General features: G+C 51.8%; 3 protein-coding genes across 13 annotated transcripts in view; 2 read left to right on the top strand and 1 right to left on the bottom strand.

The window, feature by feature from the left end:
* Positions 1-30: 30 nt before the first annotated feature.
* Positions 31-13,834, top strand: mia2 (MIA SH3 domain ER export factor 2). Of its 2 annotated transcripts, XM_086150537.1 has the most exons (27): positions 31-181; positions 277-410; positions 1,258-1,344; positions 1,422-4,398; positions 4,532-4,596; positions 6,450-6,581; positions 6,710-6,731; positions 6,863-6,951; positions 7,112-7,183; positions 7,505-7,615; positions 7,732-7,803; positions 7,898-8,002; positions 8,105-8,227; positions 8,361-8,540; positions 8,645-8,735; positions 8,806-8,873; positions 8,957-9,027; positions 9,130-9,231; positions 9,307-9,403; positions 9,535-9,602; positions 10,473-10,558; positions 10,625-10,735; positions 11,331-11,468; positions 12,172-12,339; positions 12,502-12,551; positions 12,956-13,127; positions 13,204-13,834. In XM_086150537.1, exons 1-27 carry the CDS (start codon positions 58-60, stop codon positions 13,428-13,430), a joined length of 5,742 nt encoding a protein of 1,913 aa, XP_086006663.1. In that variant the 5' UTR covers positions 31-57; the 3' UTR covers positions 13,431-13,834. The 2 variants fall into 2 exon arrangements, with proteins under 2 accessions (XP_086006663.1, XP_086006664.1); XM_086150538.1 differs by lacking the exon at positions 11,331-11,468.
* Positions 13,835-15,582: 1,748 nt separating this feature from the next.
* brms1la (BRMS1 like transcriptional repressor a) lies at positions 15,583-19,384 on the bottom strand. Of its 3 annotated transcripts, XM_086150535.1 has the most exons (10): positions 19,248-19,350; positions 18,792-18,908; positions 18,445-18,638; positions 18,267-18,357; positions 18,055-18,182; positions 17,896-17,975; positions 17,676-17,772; positions 17,480-17,569; positions 17,259-17,323; positions 15,583-17,163 (listed from the first exon to the last, which is right to left on the bottom strand). In XM_086150535.1, exons 3-10 carry the CDS (start codon positions 18,581-18,583, stop codon positions 17,065-17,067), a joined length of 789 nt encoding a protein of 262 aa, XP_086006661.1. In that variant the 5' UTR covers positions 18,584-18,638; positions 18,792-18,908; positions 19,248-19,350; the 3' UTR covers positions 15,583-17,064. The 3 variants fall into 3 exon arrangements, with proteins under 3 accessions (XP_086006661.1, XP_086006660.1, XP_086006662.1); XM_086150534.1 differs by lacking the exon at positions 18,792-18,908 and having other exon boundaries at positions 19,248-19,384; XM_086150536.1 differs by lacking the exon at positions 18,792-18,908 and having other exon boundaries at positions 18,445-18,603; positions 19,248-19,381.
* Positions 19,385-19,688: 304 nt separating this feature from the next.
* Positions 19,689-27,974, top strand: part of ralgapa1 (Ral GTPase activating protein catalytic subunit alpha 1) — a 51,103-nt gene continuing 42,817 nt past the window's right edge. For 7 of the 8 annotated variants that reach the window (XM_086150528.1, XM_086150531.1, XM_086150527.1 and 4 more), the window contains exons 1-13: positions 19,690-20,145; positions 22,184-22,294; positions 22,371-22,420; positions 23,008-23,065; positions 24,161-24,204; positions 24,296-24,473; positions 24,586-24,701; positions 25,065-25,203; positions 26,217-26,425; positions 26,516-26,833; positions 26,925-27,104; positions 27,655-27,726; positions 27,801-27,949. In XM_086150528.1, the coding sequence (XP_086006654.1) occupies positions 20,040-20,145; positions 22,184-22,294; positions 22,371-22,420; positions 23,008-23,065; positions 24,161-24,204; positions 24,296-24,473; positions 24,586-24,701; positions 25,065-25,203; positions 26,217-26,425; positions 26,516-26,833; positions 26,925-27,104; positions 27,655-27,726; positions 27,801-27,949 (1,730 nt within the window). In that variant the 5' untranslated portion in view covers positions 19,690-20,039. Of the gene's footprint in view, positions 20,146-22,183; positions 22,295-22,370; positions 22,421-23,007; positions 23,066-24,160; positions 24,205-24,295; positions 24,474-24,585; positions 24,702-25,064; positions 25,204-26,216; positions 26,426-26,515; positions 26,834-26,924; positions 27,105-27,654; positions 27,727-27,800; positions 27,950-27,974 lie in introns of all 8 variants that reach the window. The other variant, XM_086150526.1, reaches the window with a different exon arrangement.

The following is a 27,974-nucleotide window of genomic DNA, read 5'->3' as shown; positions in this document are numbered from 1 at the left end:
GAGGCAATGTCCACCCGACCCACACGTTAGCGGATATATCTGGCCCGAACGCGGAGAATGGCTTCTCCGGACGCTGGCGGCGTCCTCCTGCTGCGCGCAGGTCTGGCCTTCCTGCTTCTACCGCACCTGAATCTGGGCCTGCTATCGGACTACAAGATCTGCGGGGAGTCTGGCTGTGAAAGTGAGAGCTTCGTCCGACCGAGGGTATCATATCTGCCATTTTACGTAATCCCTCCATCGTAGGTCCGTTCACGCATCTTCTCGCGCTGTGCGTAGGTCCGATGAGCAGGGTGCGGGCCGTCAGGGACCACGCCGCTGCAGACTGCCGTTTCCTGAGGTTCCGAAAAGGGGACAACATCTTAGTTCACCACAAGCTGACCGGGCGGAGGGAGGACCTCTGGGCAGGCAGCGTACGTCCTGTCTGTGTCTCGTTCATCATGTTTACTGACACACAGGATGGAAGGTCAGGCCGGGTTAGCATACAGGCGAAGGATCACCTGAGGTGATGAAGTTACTGATATGAACGACGACTTCCATTCCCTTTCACTTTATCTACTCGGCGATTCGATTTTTATCTTTCGCTGTGAATCAGCGCCGAGAAAAACAGAAGCGCCTGAGGCTGAGGTTCGTCCGTAACTCGCTGAAATAAACGCAGCATGAAGTTATTTTTCACGGGAATAACATTCATTTTCATCCATGTTTTTTTTTTAACCTTTATTGAACTTATAATATAAAGAAACAAAACATATCAACAAAGAAACACGGCGAAATTCCATCGTACATCAGTGACATTTAACAGGCACGAGGAAACAAAGACACTTATTTCGTATACCATCAATTAACTGTAAGAGTAAAACAAAGAATAATGAAATAATGTATAATTTGATTTTAAAAAAAAAGTGGCAAGGGGAATATAATGGATGTAGGTCAATGAATCTAAGGGAATATCATTTTTGGATTTTTCCATAAATTTAATATAATCAAAATCATTTTTAAAGAGGGTAAAATTGGGGGGCATTTTCATCCGTGTTGGTGTTCAGCGTAGCCGTATCATGCTACATGCTATGTTCTTCTAATCTGCTGCCCACAGCCAATCGTCCGCCTCCATCTAACCGACAGCCAATCACATGCAACCGTCTAACTCACGGCCAATCAACTGCTTCCATCAACCCCTCCACCTTCGACTCCATGGAGCTGGAGATGATCGATCTTCTCTCTCGCTCGCTCCCCGTTGTGACTTCCGTTTTCTTCCTCCAGATGGACAAACACTTCGGCCATTTCCCGAAGGACGCCGTGAAGGAGGAGCAGATTTTCGCAAAGGTCGAGAAGGTCTTCGAGACCCAGGTGCGTGAGCCGCGTCCTCGCCGGGGCCTCCGAATCTGCGACGTGACCTCGCCGTCCTCTCGTGTTTCCCCTCTCAGGATTTTGACTTCCTCTGCCTGGACCAGTTCGACTCTCCCGTCGACATGGTGGCGGCGGCTTCGGAGAGACGACCGAACCGCGGCATCGCCGAAGACGGCGAGATCTTCGTGTCGTCCGGAGAAGAACGTGGCGCTGTGGCCGGAGGTCGGGAAGAAAAACCCGAGGCCCCTACAACGCCGAAATTGGATGGCGGGCCTCGCTTGTTTTCCTGGCTGGGATCTTTGGTGACGGGATCCAACGGCGAGGGGGACGAGGGTCGGCCCGGACGTGCAGGCGAAGGAAGAGAAGAAGAAGTTGGACTGAAAGGCGGCGGAGGTTCCCTCACCGAAAAAGGTCGAACCCTCGGTTCCGTTGTCTCCGGCGTGAGCGACTGGCTCGGCTTCGGGGCCGACGACGAACCGGACCTCCTTGCCGAACGGGGGGAGGAAGAAGAGGGGGAAGAGGCGGAGATCTTCCGGAGCAGGAAGTTCTACCAGAACCCGGAGGACGATCCCGTCCAGGAGGAGGAAGAGGAGGAGGGGAGGGGCGTCCTGGGCCGGCTGGCAGGTGGACTGGCCGAGAGGTTCAGACCCGGGAGAGGCGCCGCCGGAGGAGAGGCTGAGAAGAACATCCAGCAGACGTCCAGCTCCTGGTTTGACCTGGGGTTCGGCGGCATTTTAGGCGGCGGGGGCGTGGAGGAAACAGGAAGGGAGGACCAGGATGCGTCAGGTGAAGATCACCTCCGCAGGGGGGAAAAGGAAGAAAATGAAGATGAGAAGCAGGAGGAAGAAATCCAACCTGATCTAGAGGCTGATCCACAGAGAGAAGACAACTCGGGGTCGACCTACGCTGGTGGATCGCGGGTGGTAGGTTCGATCCAGGAAGAGGCCGGATCTTTGAATCAGGGGGAACTCGCAGAGAAGATACCCGACGCCGGACCAGGAAGCGAGGAGGAGACGCCTCCGACCGGCCGACCCCAGCCTGAAGGTCCGGCTGAGGAGAGAGAGGCGTCCTACTCTGGCAGGAGCATTCAGGAGGACTCACATCTGGACCCGCCGAGCGAAGGAGACGAGAAGGAAGAGATTGAAGAGGAGGAGGAGGAGATGTTTGAGCTGGAGGAAGAGGAGGAGAACATGATACAAGTGCAGGAGATGAGACAAGAGGAGGATGAGGTGGAGCAGATAAGGGAGGAGGAGGAGAACGAGGAAGACTTAGAGAAGGTTCAGGTCCAGGGAGAGGTGGAGGAGCCGGAGGAGAAGGAGATGGAGGAGATAGAGAGGGAGGAGAAGGAGGAGCAGAGGAAGGAAGAGGAGGTGGAGGAGATACAAGGAGAGGAGAACGTGAAGAAGACTGAGAAAGAGGAGGAGGAGGAGGTGCAGATGGAGGAGATAAGTCAGGAGAAGAAGGAGGAGGAGGAGGGGTTGGAAGAGACGGAGGAACTGGAGGAAGGGAAGGAGATGGAGGAGCAGATGGAGGAGATAAGGGAAGACAAGGAGGCGGAGGAGGAGGTAAAAGAAGAGAAAAAGGAGGAGCAGATGGAGGAGTTGAAGGAAGAGGAGGAGATACAGGGAGAGGAGAACGAGAAGGAGACTGAGGAAGAGGAGGAGAAGGTGCAGATGGAGGAGATAAGCCAAGAGAAGAAGGAGGAGGAGGAGGAGGGGTTGGAGGAGATGGAGGAACTGGAGAAAGGGAAGGACATGGAAGAACAGAGGAAGGAGATAAGGGAAGAGAAGGAGGTGGATGAGGAGGTAAAAGAAGAGAAGGAGGAGGAGCAGATGGAGGAGGTGAAGGAAGAGGAGGAGAAGGAGGAGGAGATACAGGGAGAGGAGAATGAAGAAGAGAAGAAGGAGGCAGTGGAAGAGGTGAGGGAAGAAGAGGAGGACGAGAAGAAGGAGGAGAAGGAGCTGGAGGAGGTAAAGGAAGAGGCAGAGGAACAAGAGAAAGGGATGGAGACTGAAGAAGAACAGAATGAGGAGTTGGAGGAGGTGAAAGAAGAAGAGAAGGATGAGGTGAAGGAAGAGGAGGAGCAGACAGAGGAGTTTCAGGTGAAAAGTGAAGAGATGGAGGAGAGGAGGCAACAGATAGGAGACGAGGAAAAGATGGAGGTTGAGGAGGAGCCTGGAGAGATGCAGCAGGTGTGGAGAGAGGAAGAAGAGGAGGAGAAGGGGGAGGAGGTGGAGGAAGGAGGAGAGAAAGAGGAGAAGGAGGAGGGTGATTCCCAATCTTCACACGAGCTTTGCTCTTCACGGGCTGAGGAGGAGGCGGGAGGCGGAGGGGGCCGCCGTCCTGAAGATGGACGGGTGTCGGAGGACAGGACGGAGGAGGGCGGCGATGAGGAGGATGAGGGGACGAGGAGGGATGAAGGTCAGGCCCACGGGGGCCCAGAAGAACCAGGAACAACCTGGGAGGAGATCCAGGAAGGCCGGGAAGTCACCGTGGGAGCAGCCGAAGGGCCGGCTGGGGCCGAAGGGGGAGGAGCCTTCAGTTTTATCAAACACACCTTCGGGTTCTTCGGCCGGGCGGAGGACGTTGAAACAACGGAGGCCGCGGATCTGGACCCGGACCTGGGATCCTCCAAACCGGAACCAGAACCCATCGGGGATCACCGTGGAGACCCCCCGGACTCCTCCCACGTCCAACCATCACCTCCTCCTCCGGCCCACAGCTCAGACACCCTCCTGAAGGACTACCAGAACCTCCTCTCCCTCCTGACCCCGGGGGACGCCCGGGTCCTGGTGGACCTCTTCGGAAGGACCAAACTGCAGTTTCTAGATTACATCCTCGGCGGCGGTGAAGATCCCGGCGGCGAGGAGTCCATCCTGCGGGATATCGAAGCCCTCCTGCATCACCACAGAAGGACGCTCTCCGGCCCGAACCTCCAGCAGGACGGGGTGAGGAGCCGAACCCTGGCAGCGCTCCACAAGCTGGAGACGCTCCTCCTCCGAGGGAGAGGGGCTTCCAGGAGCGGCGGGTTAGAAATCGCTGGGATAAACCAAGGTACTTGAAGAACATTACCTGCACTTCTGCGACTGCGATTTCCTATTTTTCGACCTTGCATTGAACGCATCTTGAGGACGATTTTCATCCCTGGGTTTTCAACACTACCATCAACCGTCCATTTTCCCCGCAGGAGGAGGGAAGCAGGGCCCGGACGTCGACCCCGGCCAGGTCCACCTCTCAGATCCCACCGGGACGGTGAGGAGAATCGCATTTTTAAATCATAACAGAAGGTCTCAACCAAGAACGGGTTTTATACTCCAGTAGGGGCCCCCAGCCGAGCACATCCACCTTTATTTCCCTTTTCAAGCCTCGACCTCTCATGATTTAAATTTTTCCCGTGTTCACCTGAGCGCAGGAGACGCACCTGAGCGCTCCAGGCGCTCCTGCTTCTTTAAGGGCCCCGACACGTTAATCCGCCTGAAAACCAACCCCGCTGCACAGCTGTCCGGCAGGCTCGGCCCCTGCGCGCACACACCGCCGCCTTGCGTCGAATGCACAAGCTTTTTAAATGCGCTAGAAAGCAAAATACCCGTCAAATTTGACATGGAAGAGCAGGAGGCGCCTCCGGTGAGTAGATCTAACGCATTCACGTTTTGGGGTCACTCATTGAACTATTGACCAAAAAGGTCACCCCACCGGCCTGTCACTCAAAACAGGTGCATATTTGTCACGGTCGCGACTCAAAAGAGACAGCCTGGATGAAGGTGTTTTGTTTTTAAAGCGTGATGTGTTTTGTTTGTTGATTAAAAACCGTAAAGTTGAAAGAATCCGCAGACAGTTGACACCTGTCCCGCTGCGGTGTCACCTCGAAACTGCTCCGACTTGCCAGTGTGGCATTTTACAATTGGTGATGTTGAGAGCGAACCATTTACATACGCGGGGGTTCTGTTTGTACACATATCGCCTGTATTTTGATTGAACCCCGCGAATATACAGTAAATATGTGCAATTCCTCCTTATATACTTTTAATCAATTTATAAACAACAAAAATCCATCATAGCTGTTAGAGGGAGCTTAAAGTAAGAAATCGATAAGTCCGCCCCCCCCCGCACGGCCAACAATTTGACGTGGTCTGTTCCTGAGCGTTGCTGCGCTGTTTGCGGAGTCACAGCTCACCCGGCTACTTCTAATGTCGCGGTTTTGATAAATAAAAGCTCCAAGGTAACAACCAAATGAGGTAGTTCGAGGGGACTGAAGGAAAACATCGGAAATGGAGGAACATCCGGCGAGCGACAAGCTGGTGAGCCGCGCGGTGGACCTCCAAGCCGCCGTGGAGGCTTACTACAGTGTCGCCGTGGAGAAAGTGAAGGATGTACGTTATGTGGCAGGTTTGGTTAGCATTTCCCGGCTAGCATCTCACGATGTCACAGCATCAAAAACGGCTTAATATTTAATCCTTTTATTCACACTTTACCATTCTGCCTCTCAAAATTTGACAACAGCCACGTATCCGAGTCCCCACCGACCAGCTGTCAAGCCTGTCGTCATCGTATTTAGGTTTTTATTGACGTGATTTTGTGATCCTGCCTAGAGTTAGCCGGTACGGTTAGCTAGCTAGATTGTTGACAACACAAGCATTTCCAAAGGAGCTTCGTGGTCTCATGTTGCTGTTTATTTATTTTTTCCTTTTGGTCTCAGATGTTTGTGAATGTTGTTCGTTGGCGATGAGATGAACACTTTCCGTAGAGGTAGAGGCCACCGAATGCCAGCACACAAAACAAACCATCCCTGAAGTGCCAAATAGACTGTTTGTATTGGGTGTGAAATGTGTTTTGGGAACGTGAAACAACATCATGCATCACTCTTAAAGACTTTCATATAATCTGTTTCCTCCACGAACCAGTCAGCTGACATGTGAAGGTAGCAGCATAAACCAATCCTCTAGGATTATTTTAAAAATAGATGGACCTGTTCATTAGATGTGAGATTCCATCAGGTGGACAGGAGCGGAGATTAGAGTTAACCAAGCTTCTGATCCAAACTTTGGCGAGATCCTGCTGTGACTTGTCTCCCGCCGTCTTTCTGAAGCTTTGTTCTGTTTGCCCAGGTGGTCTCGTCGCTGCCCGATGACCTCCAGCCCGGGCCTGACTTGTACGGGGTGCCGTGGGAGCCGATCATCATCACCAGCCTGGTGGGGCTGGTGACTGTGTTGCTGTTTACTTTTCGATGCTTCAGCTGTGTGAGTATTCAAACACGATTTGGTTTCTTTTTAACACCGGTGTTGCTGCCTCACACACAGTATTTGCAGATGCTCCGTTATCAAACCTTTAACGACTTTCCATCCCTTCTCCTCCTGTTTCTCTAAAGGTCAAAAGCAGAATGTATCGAAGTAAGTTCTGTCCACCTTGATGTTTTATCCAAAATATCATGAGTGCATCTCCTCAGAACCCAGAAAGGAAGTTCAAAAATATTTTTCTCATCACGCTGAAATACAAGAGTCCCTCTCTTCATATTTTCCAGGTAAGGAGCGGCGGATGGCCGAGCAACTTGCACAGCTTTTGGACGAAAAATCCAAAGTCCTTGAGACTCTCAGCAAATGTCAACAGGAGGTTGGTATCGGCAATGCCGTCTCCCCGCATGGTCTGTTTTAAAAATGAAGACATCTTATGTGATGCATCATAAATAATGTGCATTTGTCGCTTTCTCATTAGCAAGGCTCTTGATTGCACTTAACGTAATTCGATTTTGATTAATCGTGTCAATTTTCAGCACGATGAACTGGAGGACTCGCTGAGTGACAGTGGTGTTCTGGCCCAAACTCAACAAACAAGACAACTGGAGGTGAGGTAGATGGTGAAAACACGCTAAAAATGACGAGGCGATGTCGTTTGTCGTAATTCCATTAATGCCGGAATAGAAAGAAAATAGTTACGAACATTTTAGTGGTAAATTTCCACTGTATTTGGCTGTCAGTCGGATGGTTTGTGAGGACATTGGGGCTGCCTGCAAGACTATGTACAGAACCACGTCAATTAAATGAGCCTGCACCACCTAGAGTGTGGGATTCTACAGCTTCAGAGCATCCTGACAGAGATGTACCGATGCACACTTTTTGGATTCATCGTCTTAGCCCTGACATCTCAACACATCTTGCCCCGCCAGGGCAAAGCCAGGCAGCTGGAGCTTGACAAGTCTGAACTGGAGGAGGATATCAAACAGCTGAAAGAGGAGCTGGACGTCCGGAAAGAAGAGAGGATGGAACGGGAAATGAGGGTGGGAACACTCGGCCACTCCTCTCAAACCTCGGTCGAAACCAGAGCTGACCTGTAGCAGCTGTTTCGAAGAGACATGAAACTCACCGGGGGAATTCCTTCTTGTCGTCCTCCCAGATAACACACCTGGAGGAGAGCATGAAAGCGTTTGAGGAAGAAACTAAAGAGCTGCAGTCACAACAAGAGCAGGTTCGGTTCTCTTTTTACTCATCTGGGGCCTCTCGTGCAAACTCTCCTCTTTTAACATTGTTTTTTTTTCCCCCCTTTCTGCTACAACTTGTAGGCTGAAACCACACTAAAGGTATACAATATGAACAGCGACCGGCTGCAGAGGAACCTGGAAAAGGCCGAGGCTGAGAGCACCCTCCTGCGGGAGAGCAACACGCAGGTAGGACAACCCAGAAACCGCTGACCGCCTCCCGCCCGGATTTGGACATCCAGCCCCTCATCTCTTTGTCGTCAACGTCACGTTTTTCCCCCTGGCTTTCAGCTGAGGCAACAGAAGGAGGGCTGGGCCGAGCGGGTCAGCGAGCTGGAGGAAGAGATGAGGAGGTGTGAGGTCGCCCACAGCGGGATGTTGCAGGACGTGGCCAACAAGGATGAGCGGATAATGGTGCTTCTTCAACACAGTTTTACCCAGTGAATTTTCCTTGAATCGGCAAAAAAAAAACAAAAAAAAAAAAAACACACTCCTACGCTGAGCTACACAAAACAAAACCGAATCCTTTAACCAGTTACTTTTCCAGTCCCTAACAGATCGGTTGCTGGGAATGAAAGCTTGGGATTCGGATGTGGAGGCAGAGGAAGGTGACAAAGCTGGAGACAGGGAGACGTCGAGTGGGACAGTCGGGAGCGGAGACAAGAACGGGCCGGGGAACACACAGCTTCATCTCCAGAGGGTCCAAAATCTCATCTATGCTGCGAAGGTAAGCATCATGACCGTCATCGATTGCCTGCCTCGGTCGGAATCAGTGGAACTGGAATCCTCTAAAACCCTCCTCATGCATTCTGTGTTCTTCTATCCGTTCAGCTGAACGCCGACCTCAAGTCGGTGGGTGAAGATAAAGACAGAGTTTTTGCGAAACTCAACGACGAAGTCAAAGCGAAGGAGGATTTGCAAGGTGAGCCCCGAAAGATTTTTGTGCATTGGGATGATGCGACACCCCTGCGATTTACGCCTTCCCCCCCCAGTGAGCATCAAGGAGCTGGAAAAGGAGAAGCTGTCCATGCATTCAGACGCGGAGCACTTCTCTGATCAGGTAGTGATCATCGCTCACACGATGCCATCCGGTATCCGCATCCGTCAGCTCCTGTGTAAATATTTACCAATGAACCCGCTCAGGTTCAACGGCTGCAGCAGAAACTCCACATTATGACCGAGATGTACCAAGAAAACGAGCTGAAGCTACACAGGTACGGAGACGCACCGGGCTTCGACTCCGGCAGTGAGAGGATTTTTTTTTTTATTTTACGTCAGAAAGTGACGTAGGTATCTTCTGCGGCGTGCTCCTGCAGGCTGCTGACGGTGGAGGAGAAGGAGCGTCTGCAGAAGGAGGAGAAGCTCAGCAAGGCAGACAAGAACATCGCGCTGGCAATAGAGGAGCTGAATAACTACAGGTAGCCGCCGCCTCACTGTCGGACGAAAGAAAACTGCGGAGCAGACGGTCCTCAGCTTTCTATCTGTGTTCTCAGACACCGTGCTGAGGAGATGGAGGATGAGCTGGAGAAAACCAAGCAGTCCTACCAGACGCAGATCTCAGCGCACGAAAAGAAAGCTCACAACAACTGGGTGAGTCCAGACTCCGTCTCGAAGCGCCTCAGGGAGGAACGCCCGTAATTCTCAAAGCAACCCTCGGATCTTCTGCGGGCGTGTCTCCCACGTTGACCGATGACGTCTAAGTGTTTATTTATCTTCCCCAGCTGGCAGCCCGGGCAGCAGACAGGGAGCTGACTGACATCAAGAGGGAGAACGCCCTCCTCAGACGGAAGCAAGTATTGCAGTCAAATGGATCCTTCAGAAATCCAAATTCAGTGGAACCTTGACTTAGGAGGGTCATTGGTTCTGTGACCGAACTCGTAACTCACTTTTCTTGTATATTGAATTAAATTTTCCTATTAAATATTAAAATGAATTGAAACGCTATTAATCCGTCGCGGCACCTTGGTTTTGTTACGAGTTTTTAAAGAAGAATAATGTGCTTTATAAATAACATAAGATAATACTAATAACAGTAGATAATAAGAGATACTGTAAAGGAATACATTTTATTAAGCGTATTTACCGTGACAATTGGACAAAGATGACAACAGGAGATCGGGGAGTTTTTCCAGTTTTCACTGTGTTGCTTAACTAAACTTACTGGTTACACACGTCATGCTACAATGTGTTTAATTGTTACATGCACACTTTTGCTACACTTTATGGTTAAACTTGCCGCGATGCCGTGTTTTTTGACTTTCCCGTCTCACAGTTACGATATCTCACGAACAACATCTCCTCACGGACAAGTCGACAACGCGCACACCTCTCGAGTTTTTCCACGATTGTCTCTGAGCTAGCTAGCGGTTGACGGCGCGTCCAGCGTTTTTATAACGCCACTTCAGGGACAGCGACGACACCATCTTTGTCAAACGCTCATCCAGCTCCTAACTCAGATCTCGGCTCGTATCACAAAAAATAAAATCGACCGAGCGACTGCTTGTATCTTGGAATATTAGTAGCTCGATGCACTCATATAAATCGAGGTTCCACTGTAGTAGAATCTAAAACACTCAGACTGGAGTCTTGATTCAATTTGAACTCTTTGACGGAAATGTTTATTCCAACTTGGTTTAACTCGCGGCGTGTTTGCTGACAGGCTGACGGAGACACAGCTCAAACTGGACGCCTTGAACAAAGATCCATATGCCTTGGACAGCTTAGCTAGACCTTTGCCTTTCCAGAGTGAGTACACACACTTACACACACACACAAAAGCACCAGATTTTACAGACTGCTCTTCGCCTCCAGCCGACAGACCGCCGTACGGCCCGTCCCCCTTGGGTCGCCCCGCCTCGGAAACCAGGGCTCTCCTCTCTCCGCCCACGCTGCTGGAGGGACCCCTGAGGCTTTCTCCCAGAGGTACGTGCACGAACACGGCAGCCGCTCGGGGAGGGCGGCTCCATCGCATTGTGCACACCGAGCCATCCGCCGCATTTATGCGCTAATTTGCGATTTTCCTGTGGGGTTGGTGATGTTTCCATCCGTCCCAAAATAATAGAATATCCAGGTGTCTGCTGGATACAATAGGTATTTTTTATCGTTTGTCTTTTTTCACCAATCTGCTGGATTATCCTCATGCCGTCGGGTTCCGTTGAATCCCAGCGGTCAGATTTTTTTCCGAAGTTGCAAATAGATTAAATTCTCTCTGGCGGGACCGATGGAAACACGGCGTGGGTGTTTGTGCGTCTCAGAAAGACATCATTACATGAGCACGTGTTGTAAACGACCGGCATGCCGCCGCACGTTCACGTGCACGGCGTGCACGCATGCTAGCGGTGACAACCCGAGGCGTCGGCAAAGATGTTTGGATGGATGACGCCTCGTCCATCGGTGCGATTAACGCGATCTTCTCTTCTTCTCCCTCCATCTGTCTCCCACAAACCTGCTGGTCTGATGCTTTGTCCTCGGGGTCCCTGTCTTGTTTCTTCACCTCTCCTCCAACATCTCCCGTCAGTCTCTCACGGCCCCCCGGAGCCCCCCGCCGGCCAGGGGGAGATGGAGCGCAGCGGCCCCCTGTCAGACAGCGGCTCCATCTCTCCGTCCTGGGAGAGGGATCGCTGGGGACCCCCGCCGGGCCCGCTCGGACATCCAGGTGTGTGACAACCGCGGATATCTCTGCAGGGGTCGGTCCAGGACCTCAGCAATCCCGACTCGGGTCTCGGCCGCCGCGTTCACACGAGGGCATCTGCCAGCTTTTCTCCTCTCGGATAACGAACGATCGTAAACGTAGGGTTTTTTATCGTTCCATGATGTGTTCAGGGTGACCCAGCACCCGTAGCTAAAACTGTCCTTTCCTTTCCCTGCTGACTCTGAGAGACCTTCTCCAGGCTGCAGCGAGGAGGGAGACCACAAAACCTTACGCTTGAGAAACTGCCTGCTACACCTCAGTGACCGGTGTTTCCCGACGGGTCCTGAAGGCATCGTGATAGTGTGATTGTATTAGCGCCAGTTTTGCTCAGAAAAGCGGTGTAACACCTCTGCTGCTTCTAAAAAGTCACCACTGAGAGTGTGTAAGGAGTTAAAGCAGTGTTTGTCCTGGGAGAGGGCCGTGCATGTGATTGCTAGCCTGTTTGTGCTGCATGTGCGCCGCACTTCATGCATCGTGACTTCAGACGGGTTCGGGAGTGCAGTCCACTCAGCAGTCGTAGCTCTGCATCTTGAGACCTCACACACACACACACACACTCACGCACACAGTCATGAAAGTGATTGTTCTCCACGTTAGTACGGCCTTGTGGTTCTTTGCCTCACGTCTTCCTGTGTCCCCCGCCCCCCCCTCCATTGTTCCACCGCAGGCTACATGTTTACAGAAGGTCCAGTGTACAGAAGACCTCCTCCTCCTCCTATGGTGATGGGTCGTCTGCCACCTCCCGGTTCCCTCCCGCTCGGCCCTCCCCTCCCCCACCCGAGGGTTCTCCCCCCAGGCGGCCCGCCGGGACCCCACCACCCCGCCGAGGCTGCAGGTGAGGGGAAAAAAAAAACAAAAACAAACCATCTTCCTGTCCGTCTCCTAAGAGCCGGCAGGTGGACGAATGTCCTCCGCTGTGGAGGTGGTTTTCAATCAGTCTGGATGGTTAAAAGTGCAAAAGAAACTTTTAAAGGGAAACCTGATCAACTTTTTGCAGATGGTACCTTCAGAGAGAACAGCCTTGCGCCTGGAGAAGATCCCAGAGAGGTAGGTGTGTGTGCTTGCATGCATGTGTGTAGCTGGTTGTCAGTTTACGTGCTCAGGACAGAGGTCTGCCGGTCAGTTCCGTGCCTCATGGCGAGTAAGTTCCCAGGATCTCTCGTGTTCTCCAGCCTGGGTTGATCCCCCAGTTCTCCAGCTTCCTCCCACAGTCCTAAAACCCTCCGCAGGTTCATTGAAAACTTCGAATTGTCTGTATGTGTGAGTGGGAGGGAGAATAGTTAGACGATTGACAGCCGGCCCGTCCAAGTTAACCCCGCCTCTCGCCTTAAGGACAGCCATGATTGGCCCCCGGGCACCTGCTGCCCCTGGTGGTCACCATCTGTAAAAACAATGTGTGTAGACTCAGTTTGCTGCCGCTGATGATAATAACGGACCCTCTGTACCTGCAGCCCGGTGACCGACGAAGCCCCCCGGAGTCAGACCAAAGGATGGGAGGTGCGCCCCCTCCCGGACCTCCGATGGGCCCCATGGATGGCCCGTTCCCTAGAAGGGCCCCTTATCGACCCCCGCCCCCGGATTTCTACCCCCCCAGGGGACCGGGAGGGCCTCCCTTGATGCAGAGTGAGCATCTTCTCAGCCGTGGTATCGCCCGCTGTCCTCGGTTCAAAGTTAATTCTCCACCCCCTCTCTCCTCCAGTGTGGCCTCCTCCTCCTTCGGGGATGCGGTTCCCTCCTCGTTTCCTCCCCGGCGGGCCCCCTCACCCTCCCATGCCCTTCCAAGGCCCTCCGATGCGGCCTCCCCCTCCAGACGGCTTCCCGCCTCCCTCCATGGGTCCCCCGCCGCCGTCCCGCCAGCCCATCCCCTTCCCGCCACTCAGCCAATCAGCAGAGGAGCCCACGCCTTCCCCTCAGGACGCCATTTGAATCAGCCGCCTTTACGCTTGAGCCGCGACACCACGTTCCCCGGTTAACATTCAAGATGGAGGAGGGCACGATCCGAGGAAGAAGAGGGATCCCCCATCTTCGCTATGATTTTTTTTTTTCTTTTAAATGATCCGTCGCCATCGGCTCGGATCTGATTGGACACCAACCCCGTCAGATGCCGACCCGAGTCGCTTTCCTGACGTCGCGATTCCCGAACTCTTGTTTTAAAAATCACATTCAGCATCCTGGAGAGAGGAAGAAAGGGGCGGCTCCATGGCAACGGAGCCATCGGCTAGATCGGGCTGCCGGAGGAGGAGGTGGAGCGACCGCCACCGCCCGCCGGCGACCGAGTGAGTTTTGTACAAAGAAAATCACTAGTGTGAGAATAAAGACTGTCAACTTTGTCCAGGTCTCCCATGTCTTGTTTCCACGGAGACTAGACCCGCCTCCCCATCCCCCCAAAAAGGAGTCCAAGTCACATTTTAAAGTTTTTTTTTTTTTTCCACGGACATGAAGAGGAAGTTGTCGCAAAGTATCCAGAAGCTCACCTGACCCTACCGGCTGCGCAATCAATCACCTCTTGATCAATGCGACGTCGATCAATTCGCACACACATTTTTAAACACAATGCACATTTTGTACATAATGATCGGTATACAGTATTGATCTGTACAGCGAGGTGCGCAACCTGGGACTGAAGGAGCAGCAGGTCCACGGGGGGCAGGAGAGGAGATCGCTGACCCCCATCAGGACTTGAGCCTTATTACTTGAAGGACCTTCACCACCCTCCGGCCCCACGGGGCAGGAGACCAGCAGCAGCAGGCTGAGGACCAAACCTGTAAATAAATACATGAATAAAAGCATCTTCAGAGTAGCATTTTCCCCATCTGTCACTTTATCAGGCAAAGCCGTGATCTGTCCAGTGCCTCCCTCTCCTCAGGTTTACGACCTCCATGTGGACGCGGGGGAAGCTGAGCAGCAGCGCGGAGGTGACGGCACCCGGCGGATGAGCGGCAGGTAATAACAGCGTTTGGAGGTAAACCGGAGGTCAGAGTTGAGTTTTTGTGATTGACGAGTCGCAGATGCGGATGGATTTGGGCAGGGAGGGGTCCTGCCAGGCCCTGGAACTCACTGATGAGCCTCAGTGTGGCCTTTGCCGAGGCTCTTGAAGGCATTTCACCTTCAGTGTCTTCCTGAGCTGTTGCTGTCAGGAGGTTTGGGATGTTTCAACCCTGAGGACTGATGTGACGGGTGGAAGGAGGTGATGGGTCACCTGACAGGGGCTTTGCGGGGTCAGTTGTTGACCCCCCACCCCGTCGCAGCATGAGTTGTCTGGTTCATTCATCATGCATCCGCCTGTGGGCTAAGAACTGAAAAGCGAAGAGCGCCCCCTCTGGTGAGCAATGGGTAGCCCCCGTTTAAAAACACGTGGGAGTGTTGCATATCCGTGCATTGCACATGCTCAGTCCACGTGGATGTGTGTGCGTGTGTGTGTTGTCTGCAACCGAGGACAGCTTTCTTGAGTTCAGGGTTGCCCTCGGATCTCCACCTCTTCTGCTGGCGCCCATTCAGCATCCTCTTTTACTATGGCAATGTCGGTATACTTTTTTCCCCATCTCCATGGCAACAGGCTGTGATAATCGCAAATCTGTGGAGGGGTTCTCATCCAGGTCCTGGTTCTCCTCAAATGTGATTGAGGCAAATGGACTTTTCTTTTTGGATATTTTACCTTCATCCAAGTGTATGTTTGTGTTGGGCTTCAGGTATTTAAGGCCTAAAAAGGGGGCGGAGCCTAAGGCACTGTGACCCCTGGAGGAGCAGGTTGGGGTCACCTGACCAGGGACCTGAATTAGCGAGTTACGGTCAGATGTCAGTTGTTGACCCCACCTGTCACATGACTCGTCAGTCACATGACCCCAGGGGTAATGAGGCGTAGGTCAGTTTTGGACTGAAGCAGCTAAAAGCTGGAGGAAATTCTGCTGTTTTAAAAATACCTCCATTCTTCAGAGGGAGAAGTGTTCGTCATTCTACCTTGAAAAGCCGCTCCGCATTTCCTTCCTGTAATTGAGTGCGGGGAGCCGGGCGGCTCTGCTCGGTCTGGACGGACCGCAGGGCGCCGTGTTCGGCGCCGGACAAACACCGCGCAGCCCTTTGCAAAAATTACCTCTTTATTCGGAACACAAACTTATTAAGAACAACATACCAAACACAGCCCTTCGCAGGGTAGGCTCGGGAAAATAGTCATCTCGCGGCGAAGTGGTACCAGGAAGGACAGTTTCTGCGTCACCTCTCGGGCCCCCGAGGGGGAAAAAAAAATCCCGATGGGTTTGCTTGTGTTACCGGAAAAGTGAAGGCATCGTCCCGTTCGAGTGTCAGGAAAGTGACAAAAACAAAAAGAGGTAGATATGTGAGTCGAGAGCCTGGCGTATGAAGCGTCTAAAGGACGGGCGGGTAATATGACCTCCGACCCCTCGGGCCAGAGCCCCCCCACCCCCACGGCAGCTGGAGGAGGGTTACCGTTTGAAAAATCGGCTCCTGTGTTTATAAAAATATAGGATGGAATTTAGGAGGTTAGCAAACAGACTGACGTGGGAGGTGGTCAGATCTGCTGGGGGGAGGAAGGACGGAAGGAGAGAGTGGTTAATTTGGTAAAAAGATCATTTGAAAATGTTCCCTCTTGGTCAAACGTGCACTTATTTTTTTGCCTCTTTCATTTTTAAAAATTTTGCACATGAATTATCACCATCTGCATTTGAAACTAGTGCATTTTTTTGAACCACGGATGCAGACTTCTTTAGAAATAAAAAAATATATATATAAAACCACAAGAAAACGCAGGAACCATAAACGCAGTGCTGCCGAGTCCTGGACGCGCTTACAGACCTGTGGTGTGACACTGGACATGAAAAACTTAATTATAAATGTCATACAACACACACACACACACACATGTGTATTCATGGCACAACGAAGAGGGTTTTGTAGGAAGCTCTGAATGCCACATCCAGGTTTGAAGTGGCTCTAAAACCTTCTGGAGGCTGCGGGAGCATCAGTGGAGCTGTGTGCAAAGGAGGCCGACGTTGCTACATCGAGCAAAGTATCATAGGACAACCTATGCCTGTGTCGTAACCACGTTATTACACAAGCATAGAAACTATTATTGAGAAAAGGGAAAAAAAAAAAAACAGAAAATTGCAACTTTGCTGAGCATTTCCAAAAGCTTCCCTTCGTCGCCTCCAACACGAGACGTTGTGAATCCCTGATGTGTTTTCTTTTGCTATCCGAACGAGTCCGATCAGCCGGCGGCGTGTGGAGACAGCAGCTGCTGGAGGTGCCAGACGTTAACGTCGGACAGAACCGACACAAACAATATAAAATGAGCAAAAAACAAACAATATGGCCGTTTTCAGATCTGACCTCTGAAATAACAACTTGGGAGTTTTGCGACAACTTGGAGTTTGAAAGGAGTTTGATGTGGGTTGGATGGGGGCTGTTGTTGCCGTTTGCTGAGGACGGTTCGGTTGTGTGTGTGTGTGTGTGTGTGTGTGTGTGTGTGTGTGTGTGTCCGTGCCAGCTGAATCCAATGTATGCTTGCTTGTGCTTGAGAATCCCTGCTGTGTTCGACTGCTGAGCCTCAGCAGTTGAGAACGGGACGGTTCCTGTCAGGTCGGAAGGGGAACATGGAGCCGTCGGAGTCCGGCTTCCCCCGGTGGGGGCCCAGCGTCGCCACGGCCTGGAGGACCACACACAGGATTAGATTATTTTGAATAAAAACAAGAGAAACAATGCACTTGCGTTGCGTTTTGGTCAGGGCGGGGGGGAACACACCTTTCGGATGGCTGTCCAGTCCTCCAGGATGTCCAGGTCGGGCAGCATGTACACGATATATGGACGTGAGGGGGGTCAAGGATAAAACAGGGACTGAGGACTGTCGGGTGGAAGCGTTTTGGTTTCTGCCACTCGCTCGTCATTGCCGGGGGGCCCGTCGGCCCACGGACCCCGATGTCTTTAGCTGCGGCCCTGTCGCCGGGATATCAGTGGAAGGATATCAGACACCACGGAGGGTCGCCGCCGCTTCTTGTCTGGACTCAGAGCATCTCTTCTCTTCTTCCTCCCGGACAGCTCGTCATTCCACAGCTCTGGCAGGCACAGATAGAGAGAGGGTCAGGTGGGGATGGGGGGGGTTTGCATTGGCCCAAACAGAGGGGAGGGGTTCCTGAGTGGACGCCAGTCCCCGCGCCTCACCAGATGTGATGTCGATGCTGTGCCGGTCTTCCTCCAGCCTTCTTATCTTCTCCTCCAGTTCACTTTGAACCGTGTCGAATAGCAGCAGCTTCTCACTCTACATGCACATACACACAGCTTCAGCTCAAAGTGAACCGCTTAATTTCTGCAGTATGCTAACAACTTCATGAATGTGTGGATGGTAAGACTGGAGTGTGTGTGTGTGTGTGTGTGCGCAGACCTCCCAGTGCTGACAGGCTGCTTGAATCTCACACTCGTATTTGTTCTTCACTGATTCCAAACATAGTTCCCGGTATATACCTGAGGAAGACAGAGGGAGAAGGTTGAAGATGATGTATGCCTCTGTGTGTGTGTGTGTGTGTGTGTGTGAGAAACTGACCTGCCACCTTGGTGCGGACCTGCATGTTCTCCAGCAGAACTGCCAGGGGTTCTAGATACTCTGCTGCCCTGCCAGCTTCCACCTCTGCCAGCTTGCTGTTGACCTGACTGAGTCGTTCTCTGTAAAGCCTGCGGTGTACAAACACACACACACACACACATTGACCCCCTAGGTCTTCATTCGCCTTCATTATCGATCACTGTGCGTCTTACTGGTCTTTGAGATCGCTGAAGTGTTTCTCCAGGTTGGACATTTCATCCAGACACTCCATCCTCCTCCTCTCGCAGTCCTCCTCGTCCATTTCTGCAGGTTTCAGACAAAACCCGCCGAAAACATTTAATACAAGTCAATGCAGCCCCTCTTTGTTTGCGCTCCAACGGTTTCTCTCACCGGAGCTGTCTCCATCTTCGGAGACCGAGGAGGTGTCCGAATCCTCCTCCTCTGAGCTGGACGCCTCCTGCTCCTGCTCCTCCACCTCCATCTCCTCCGTGGCGTTCTCCTTCTTTTCCCGGTCACGGTGTACCGGCATGCTGGCAAAATCCTCCTTCACTGTGGGATAAGGAGACGGCACAGCGGGCACTGGCCTAGAATAACATGAGGTTCTTAATAAAAGTAATGACTTAATGATTTAAAGTAAAAAGCTACATTCAATCATTCATCAATGCTGGTTTTCTAAACTTATCATCTTCAACCTGCAAGTGGATCCTGAATGTCTACTTTATAACTGACTACATTACCAGGATAAGTCAAGGTGCAGATCCCAGGCAGCAGTTAGCCTACGCAGCTCGATGAGCGGGGGAAAGCACCCAAACCCCCGGGGAGCGATGACACCCGCAGTATTTCTTCTTTAATTTCTGCAGACGGGGATTCAGCAGGTCCATTTGGCGGGAAATTAACGTGTCAACGCAATGGGAGTTTGCTGCAGAAAAATCCGAATCCACGAAAATAGCCTGATTGTTCTACCCTATGCGTTAATTCTGAGATGATCCCGAGTATCAAAGGTTGGCCTCAAAGGAAAGCGGCAGTTCAGAAGCGACTCACGGGTCGCTCTTCTTGTTTATAAAGCAGGAGAGGAAAATAAAACGCCAGCAGAGCACCGAGGGCATGGACGTGTTGTCATAATAGTAAGCTAGCCTAGTAGCAAGGTTAGCACTCGTCGCAAAAACACATTTACAGAAACGCATTGTACTTACGGGTTACAGGGGTGTATAGTTGAGTTCCTCAAAATAGCAGATTTTCTGAAATAAGGAGCCGGTGTTTATCTTTTCCCCGCGTTATAAAACACTCGTGTTCCCGAGCAATGCTAAAAACAAATCTCCGAGGGGCGCGCTGGTTGTTTTAAGGGAATTGTAGTTTTTCCTGTCTTACCCTGATACATACTTACAAACCGTCCCAAAACGGGAAAAGAACTACATTACCCAGCGCTGCTAATCGAAACGGAGCGGTCCAAAGATCTTCTAACTTAAATAACTAAACTGGGCTATGAAACCGGCGTCAGCACCAACTGTTGATTATTTTTATTCAATGAAAATTATTTTCAACACGGAACGTTGACTTTTCTGGATAACCGCGTTGGCGTTGAATTTATCTGGGTTCAATTACTTTGTTTTCCCTCCTCCCTGCCCCGCCATGATGTTTTCTAAGTGAGCAGCGGCGCTAGCTTACATGCTACTTGCGCCTCCGGGGCTGGGGACTGTCGCGGAACGGAGGCTGCGATGGATGGATGTTTCACCCCGCTGCGTTTTCGCGATATATCCATTTACGATTTAATCAAAATGCATCTTTTCCGACGTATCACACGGGTGGAGACAGTCTGCGGTGTCTTGGGAAACTGCTAATTCCGAAGGACGGCGTCAGTGAGCGAGCCGAAGCGAACGGCTCCTCGCTATCATACGGAGATTAACGCCTAGCCGAAGCCGTTTAAACCGCTCCGCTCCCGGGGGCTAGCCCTTCCTCGTCGGGCTTCAGCGCCTCCCGCCTCAGGAATGTTCTCCAAAAAGCCTCATGGGGACGTTAAAAAATCAACACAGAAAGTGTTGGACCCGAAGAAGGACGTGTTGACGAGGCTAAAGCACCTCAGAATAGTCATTGGTAAGTTTGAAAAGCTAAATCACCATCGAATGGCTAATGTTAGGATGTTCACTTCTCTATGGTGACGGGAGGGGGGGGGGCAGGCATACCATAATAATCCCCTCATAGACGCCCTTTTTAAAGAACACTTCTCACATCTTTGTCTAGTTTTATAACATTTTAATGTCTTTGTTGTGCGAGAGATTAATTTTCATCGTCATGTATACATGTCTGCGACTGACAGACAGTCCTGACACCACCGTGAAGAAGTGAATGGCTTTCAGAATATATCATTCCTGCCTCTCCTTAATCTCGGATTATTCCGGATTGTCGATGACGATAAGACACAATTGGCCGTAGTTATGTCTATATTTTACCCCTCAACGCACTAACGCCTCTTAACAGAGCAGTAAAGTGATGATCATTCTGTTGTGATTTCTCCAGAGGCGTGTCTCACTAATGGTTATACCGCGCGTATGTGCTTGTGTGTGTGTGATTCTGTGTGTGTGTGTTTGACATGGATCAAGGTATGACAAGAGATGTAATGTCATTTGCATGATATGCATTTTACACTGCAGAGCATGAAAGACAGGTTAACAATGGCGCATCGTTGTGTGTGTGTGCGCGGAAATGTGCGTGCGTGTGCATATGGGTAACACCCTCTTGCACAAACAGACACACACACATACACACGCACACACCCAAACAAACGACTACGCACACTGACATGGACCAGAGAGAGGAAACAGCCTCTAGTATTTCCTCTCAGGGTCCAGTACAGTAGCCCAACATCCTGTTTCTATTATAAGTGTAAGTGTGTGTGTGTGATAATAGGGGTGTGCCCCTGTGTTTTCTCTATGGGGAATGCAAGACCTCGCTCTCAATCGCAAAAGACGCAGATCCGTTGATAAAAAACGCACAGACGTCGGAAAAGCCAGCCTGAGTAAACAGCCTCCGCCATAACACGTATCCTGGAAGAAGTCAAAATATGAAGGTGTGGCGATAAGAGCAGCAAAGCATCCGCGCTGCCAACGTCGTCTCATAGAAAATCAATCCCTCCCCATTAGCTCCTTAATGTAATTTCCCCTTCCAAATATTTACGTTCGTTGTTGGTAGTTATAGAGCGAAAGCATTTAGTGATAGAAACATCACCTCTTGTGTTTCATGGAAAACACAAGTCCAGAAACTGTTTATCAATGCACAAGATACGTCCCTGCACAGACGTCGTCGTGATGCTTGGAAAGTGGGTTTTATAACGCAAGAGCGCTCGTGTCAGGGCTCCCTTCCGGTTGATCCTGTCTAAAGTGTCTGGAGAAGCTAAGCGAGCGCCCGATGTCCGTCTGCGTTGAATCAAAAAGTGAGAATGTTTACAAAACTTTGTACAGACGCAGCATCCTGTACCTGTAATTTCCTCTGGGTTTCCTAACAGCCCCACTGAGCTTGCAAGAAGTTGTTTTTTTTTTCAACAGAAAAAAACCTCAGTCCTTGGAGAAAAAAACGGTTTAGCAAGGCCGCAAAGACCTTACAAGGGCAGCCGCTACGGAAGACAACGCAAACTCTGCATGTGTGTGTGTGTGTGTGTGTGTGTGTGTGGAGGGGAACTAAGCTTTCAAGGGCTCATATAAACAAACGTCAAACAGGCCAGCACGTGCACACGCTGTGCACCGGTCGGCACGAATATAAGCGTTTGCACCTTCGCCGCCTCATTTGGTTGTCAGTGGCTGCATTCTCGCCGTAGGTGTGTGTTTTATCTCCGGCGCGGTGACAGCTGCCGGCGTTGGACGGAGTGAAAGCAGAGCCGTGTCGGGTAAACTTAGCGCGCCGGAGACACTCGGCCCAGGTGGAATCTCACGGATGAGTGGGTGGGGATCTTCTCAGATCTCATGTTAGACATCTGAAAACGTCATCCTCCATGACTCTGCAGGTTGGAGCCAAGTGGATTTAAGTGGAAAACAACTCCATTCTGGAATTAACCCTGCGTTTCTCACGGTCCATCCAGCTCTACGAACGTCCGACCTGATTTTAGCTTTTGACCCCATCTACTTGTTTTCTCTCCCAGAAAATGCTGAGTCGTCGGAGCTGAAGCAGTTCTTCGACCTGAACTACTCGCACATCTACTACGTCTTCTTCGAGAACTTTGTCACCATCGAGCTGAGCCTCAAGCAGAAAGGTACGCCCGTCAGGACGCTCGCCGCTCGTCATCACCGCCGGCGGTCGCTATCATGGTGTCCCTCTGTGTGTCGCAGGTCACAAGTCTCAAAGGGAGGAGCTGGACTCAATCCTCTTCATCTTCGAGGTGCGTTGGCCATCAGAATCCTGGAGATGTGTGTGTGTGTGTGTGTGTGTGTGTGAGAGAGTGAGACCGTGGAGCCGGACATGACCTCATGCTCTCAACAACACCAAGAATAATTAGCTCTGGCGATTGATCCCAGGAAGCACTGAACCTTTAGCTGTGCTTAGCTAGAGAGGAAGTGAGGGTCCATCCTGAAAATATACATCTATGACAGAAATGCCTTTATCAGTGCAGGAGGGTGTGTAGCACACACACGCTCCCAAACACACGGTTAAGCATCGTTAGCGGCAGGCGAAATAAGACCTGTTATGGTATATTGCGGTGATCAGAAAGGAATGGATTTTTCAGGATTTCCTTCCTGGCCTGTTTTTTATTTTAGTTCCGTCTCACTTCTTTACGAACAGAGCGGCGGGGTTCTGACTTTACATTCACCCAAAACTCGTCCCGGACCCCCTCCCCGCCGTCTGCTGGTTCTGGCAGATCCCAGCCGGCGGCGAGGGTGAAACACACACAACCCGTAACCCACGGAAACCGTTGTCATTTCCAATGAACCCCGTGCCAAACGCCTGTCCGATCTTTCTTGTTGTCAGAAAATCCTCCAGCTGCTGCCGGAGAGAATCCAGATCCGATGGCAGTTCCACAGCATCGGTAAGAACCCCCGCACACCGACTGATCTCCCACACCACGGATCAGACACTCTTGCTTCGTCACTCTGAGGACAGATCGGTTCCCTGTGAACCCTCAGCGCCGCCTTTCTCTTGTTGTGGCGGTCCGGTAACACCCCGACTTACGAGTAACCGAGTTCGTAACGCAGTTTGCTCGTCCGTCAAATTCCATTTCCACATTGAAGTGAACTGAAACGCTTCAAATCCGTTCCAGCTCACCGGTTTGTTGCGTGTTTTTAAATAAGGTAAATGCACTTTCTGAAAAAATGATGATGCACAAGAAAAGAGAATATAAAGAAATAAGCTGGTTTTGATTAGTGTATTTACTATGAAGATGCCGGAGATGCTGACGGCAGCGGAGGAAGCTGAGGGAGTTTTCCATTTGGTGCTCTATCGCTTAACTCACTACTCACTTAGTGCTATACTTTATAGCTGAATATAACTTGCGCACTTTGCTATACTTTATAGCTAAACTTCATTTTGCAACAATGCCTCTTGTTAAAATGATCAAACCGACACCGACCGATTTTGATTGACTCTGCCGATGCCTCGCCCGTTGACGTTCCCGCCGTCTGCTGCACCAATTCCCCGTAAATGTCTCCCGCCTTCTCACAGACGATGCTCTCGGTCACGTTATCTCACCAACATCAACTTCTACAACATGCGGCTGTTTTTAAATGCCACTTCATGGGCGGCGGCGGTCACTTCGGTGTCAAACGCTCATCCGGCTCCTAACTCAGATCTGGGCTTGTATCACAAAAAATTGACTAAGAGGTGGTTGGTATCTCGGAAAACTCGTAAATCAAGGTTCCGCTGCATCATCGAAGGCTTCGTCACAGCTGACTGATGCCCACAATGGGGAATCCTGGTCAAAATCTTCTTGTCGTGGCAACAGGAATTTCTTCAAATGAAGACGTCTCACCCCTCATCCAGTTGCCACGACAAGAAGATTTTGACCAGGATTCCCCATTTTGTGCATCAGTCAGCTGGGATGAACTAGTCACCATGACCCGGATGACTGAGAACCTCCGCCGACAGCGGGGAATATTTCTAAACCCGACGCCTTTTTCTCACACAGGTTTGATCCTCAAGAAGCTTTTGCACACCGGGAACTCTCTGAAGGTTCGGCTCCGCCGCATTCGTCACCGTCAGTCGTACGAAACGAAGCCCGGATGTTCTCCACACGTCCTCCATCTCTGTTTCTCCGCCGCAGATCCGTCGGGAAGGCGTGCGGCTGTTCCTGCTGTGGATGCAGGCGCTGCAGAGCAACGCCGAGCGCGAGCAGCTCTGCATGTTCGCCTGTCTGATCCCCGGCTTCCCGGCGCCGCTCTGCCACGGCACGCCGCGCACCCTGGACATGCTGATCAACCCGCCGCTGAGCTTAACCGAGAGTCAGTTGGACCGACGCGGGTTCTGGGGGCGGGGGCCGTGAGGTCAAACATCACGTACCGTAGCTCTGGGCGTCACGCGAGCGTCACCCCTCCTTGCTTCTCCGCCCCGCAGCTCAGGTGACCCCGGAGGAGATCACGCCGCTGGTTCCTCCCCAGTCAGGTGACAAGAACCAGGAGGACCTCACCGCCTATTTCCTTGAAGCATTACTGAAATACATGGTAAACCAGGTATTCTCATCATCTCTTACTAACAAAGCTAACGGCACAAAAAAAAAAAAAGAAAAATCGCTAACAGGGGGAGGGAGAGAATCCCCCAGGGATTCAGAGAAGATTGAGGGGTTGGTTTGAAGCCACGCTTCCTCCACTAACTTCATAATACGGGTTTCAGCCGTGGCTGACACCATGGGCTTGCGTTTCCTCTTGGATGCTGCTCGGGATGCTCGTGCATGCACTCTTGCACACAATGACGCATTCTCCTCTCCGAAACAAAAGAGCTCCTCTCCACCCGACCCTTCTTCTCCCTTCCTCCTCTATTCGTCTGTCGCCGCCCGGCGACACAGGCCTGACTGTGTGCCTCTGTGCGTCCGCCAGGCCAAGTCTCTGGAGTGGCGCTGCAAAGAGAACCACGAGCGGGGCTTCAGCTTCCTCTTCGGCCACTTCAGGAAGTTCTACCTTCCGCACATCTTCCCCAACTTTGCGATGGAGACCAGCCTCTACAACCCCATACTGGGTCGGTATCATAAGGGTTTCAATTTTTGCTGTGCGTGTGGACAGCGTCATTAGATTGGCACAACCAATCATCTAGTGAAGAACGCTAGCCCCTCTCACACTGAAAGAACTTTTTGCAGCTCTGAGAACCTTTCCAGAAAGTTTAATGTTTCTCTGCATTTGGCGAGCAGAGGAACCAGGGGCTACGGTTCCTTGAACCATCTAAGCTCCTACTCCAAGGCAGACGCTTTTTACGGTTCCATAGATACTTCTGCTGCTTGGTGATTGGTTGAGCCTGTGAGCCACATCCGTGACCAGATACGTCCTGGGCACCGTAGAGCGCCATTGCTAAAAACTATTGTGGTCACCGGTCAGATGTTTTCTTGCGACAAATTGGACGTAAGCGGCTGGAAACGGGCCGACGAGGAGGTCCGAGCTCTTCTGGGGTGCTACAGTACAGAGGGGTCTGCAGGGCTCGTGGAGGAATATCAACATTTTGGGCAAAATATGTCCAGAGTTATCTAACAACTAACGTGCAATGCAATGAGAGGATAAGAACACCGCAGTTTACATTAATTCATGGTTATTATTCAGGCCATGCAGAACACGGACACTGTAGCAGCTTCCACCTCCATATTGTGTTGTCATCGTCCTATTCTTCTTATTGCAATATTCAAAAAAAAAATGGCATGCTGCAAGATGTATCTGTTATTGGCCTTTCTGTTCTACCAAGCACCCACACCACATGAGTCCCTATGGAACCATGCAAAGATCCCGCCTCGGGGGGGTTCTAGGACTTGAGGCCCAAGGTTCCTGGTTCCTTGTCTGTCTGAAAGCATGAAGAAACTGCGTAGTTCCTGGAAATGTTCTTCAAAAAGAAGTCCCTACAGTGTGAAAGGGGCTAAAGACAGAATATTTTGTCAAACACACCGGGGTTTTCTCATTTGTTGCGAGCCACCGGAGGAGGGAGGGAGGGGGCGCTGGGTGCTCGTTTTTGTCATCTAATAAGTCGAGTTTTCCTGGATGTCCTCGCAGAGGTCCCTCCCATGCGTCCCAAGCCCTTCTACAGCCTGGTGCGCCGCGAGCAGGACGGCGGCGAGGCCCACTACTGCACCAAGGAGAGCCTGCTCCAGGCCCGGGTCATCTTCATCCGTTGGCTGGTGTCCTTCTGGCTGGAGCCGCGGCCCAACACACACACACACATCCCGGGAATGGAGGGTGAGAACGTCCCCAAGAACATACAGGTAACACACACACATGCTGGCCTGTTTGTCCCGTCGCCTCCTTGCTGGAGGTTTTCTCCATCATGGTATGACATGGATCTTCGCCCTCAGCGAGCGGCAGCCGGCCTGGCCGCTCGCTCCGCCGGAAGCTCCGACGACGGCAGCGGCGTGGGCATTCGCTCCGACAGCCACCTGGAGGGGAGCGCGGGCTCCTTGGGCCCGGGGGGAGGCGGCGTGGGCGTGTGCGGCGGGCCGGCGGCCGAACCCGAGCAGAGCCACTCCAACACGTCCACGCTGACAGAGCGCGAGCCCAGCTCTTCCTCGCTGTGCTCCATGGACGAGGAGCAGCTGACGGATATGGAGGTGGTGAGGAGGGTGCTCACCTGCTCCAGGACCAACGTCAACTTCATCACCGAGATCTTCAGACAGGTGCGGGACGCTTTGACCTCGTGACGTTCGACGACGCGCACACTTGCGTATTTCTAAGCGCCGCGTCTCTGGACCGTCCGTCTCTACCCAGGCCTTTCTCCTTCCCATGTGCGAAGCGGCGGCGATGCGGAAAGTGGTCCGCGTCTACCAGGAGTGGATCTCCACGGAGGACAAGCCGGTGTTCATGAAGGAGCCGGAGGAGGGTCCCTATCCCATAGCCACTGCCGGCTGCATGGACACGGGCGGTCAGCTGGGAGACAAGGACGAAGAGGTCAGGAAAACCCCCCCTCGATGAGAACATTCACAAACACTAAGTCAGGAAGTCGATTCATTCCTGCCTCACAGGACACGAAGATACGTCTTCTCCACTGCTGATTCTCTCTGGGCGACGTGGCGGTGTAGCCTTTAGCACGCTTCCGTCACACTGAGGGCTCCGGCTGTCGCTCGGAGGACTAAACTTCCATTCACCTCGGAGTCGGTACAACGTAGAACATTCACAATGTGCCTGTGTAACTGGTACTACTTTCCACTAAAATCTGTAGAATGGGGGTGCATCACTCTGTGTTAGTTCGTCCATTCGTCCATAGATGACAGTTTTCTTGGGTTAGTTCTCTTCAGGTTCCCCATCTTCTTCCAACAGTCCAAAAACAGTCAGTAGGTTGAGTGAGGAAGGTCAGTGGTTGGATGTCTCTATATGTGTCCCTATGATTGACAGCTGACTATTCCATCTTCACTGAGAAGAATCACCACTCTCACGGACGGCTATGTGAACGTATGCCTCCTTTTTTGGGTTCATTTTGCCCCGTGTTTTGTCTCGTCAGGGGCCGAACAAGGCGATCGACAGTGAGTTGCTGGAGTACAGCGTACATGCCGGAGTCCAGACGACTCTGCAGGTACGGTTCTGCTGTTTAACACTCCAAAACGTCCACAACGGTCCCGTTCCTGAAACGTCTCGCCTCTTCCCTAGGTTTTCATCACCCACTCCTCCAACGTGTTCTTGCTGGAACCGGCCAACGACATCAAGATCCTCCTGGAGGAGCACGTCGATATGTGCAAGCGGGTGCTCAACATCTACCGCAGCCTAGTCATGCACGAGACCATGGACCAGAAAACATGGTAAAGGTTGAAAGCTGCCGCCGGT

This window comes from Fistularia commersonii, chromosome 8 (assembly GCF_037954325.1).
Source record: "Fistularia commersonii isolate RoL2024-O1a breed Wild chromosome 8, RoL_Fcom_v1.0, whole genome shotgun sequence".
Lineage (NCBI taxonomy): Eukaryota > Metazoa > Chordata > Actinopteri > Syngnathiformes > Fistulariidae > Fistularia > Fistularia commersonii.
This window is presented reverse-complemented; position numbering and strand designations above follow the sequence as displayed.

Bases quoted from the DNA above. Each gene is read 5' to 3' on its own strand.
- mia2 (XM_086150537.1), top strand. From the start codon at position 58: ATGGCTTCTCCGGACGCTGGCGGCGTCCTCCTGCTGCGCGCAGGTCTG. The intron at 8,228-8,360 runs GTGCTTCTTCAA...TTACTTTTCCAG, and splicing joins ACAAGGATGAGCGGATAATG to TCCCTAACAGATCGGTTGCT. The intron at 10,559-10,624 runs GTGAGTACACAC...CTTCGCCTCCAG, and splicing joins TAGACCTTTGCCTTTCCAGA to CCGACAGACCGCCGTACGGC.
- brms1la (XM_086150534.1), bottom strand. From the start codon at position 18,583: ATGCCGGTACACCGTGACCGGGAAAAGAAGGAGAACGCCACGGAGGAG. The intron at 17,324-17,479 runs ATATCCTTCCAC...GACCCCCCTCAC, and splicing joins GCGACCCTCCGTGGTGTCTG to GTCCATATATCGTGTACATG. The intron at 17,164-17,258 runs GTGTGTTCCCCC...GTGGTCCTCCAG, and splicing joins ACTGGACAGCCATCCGAAAG to GCCGTGGCGACGCTGGGCCC.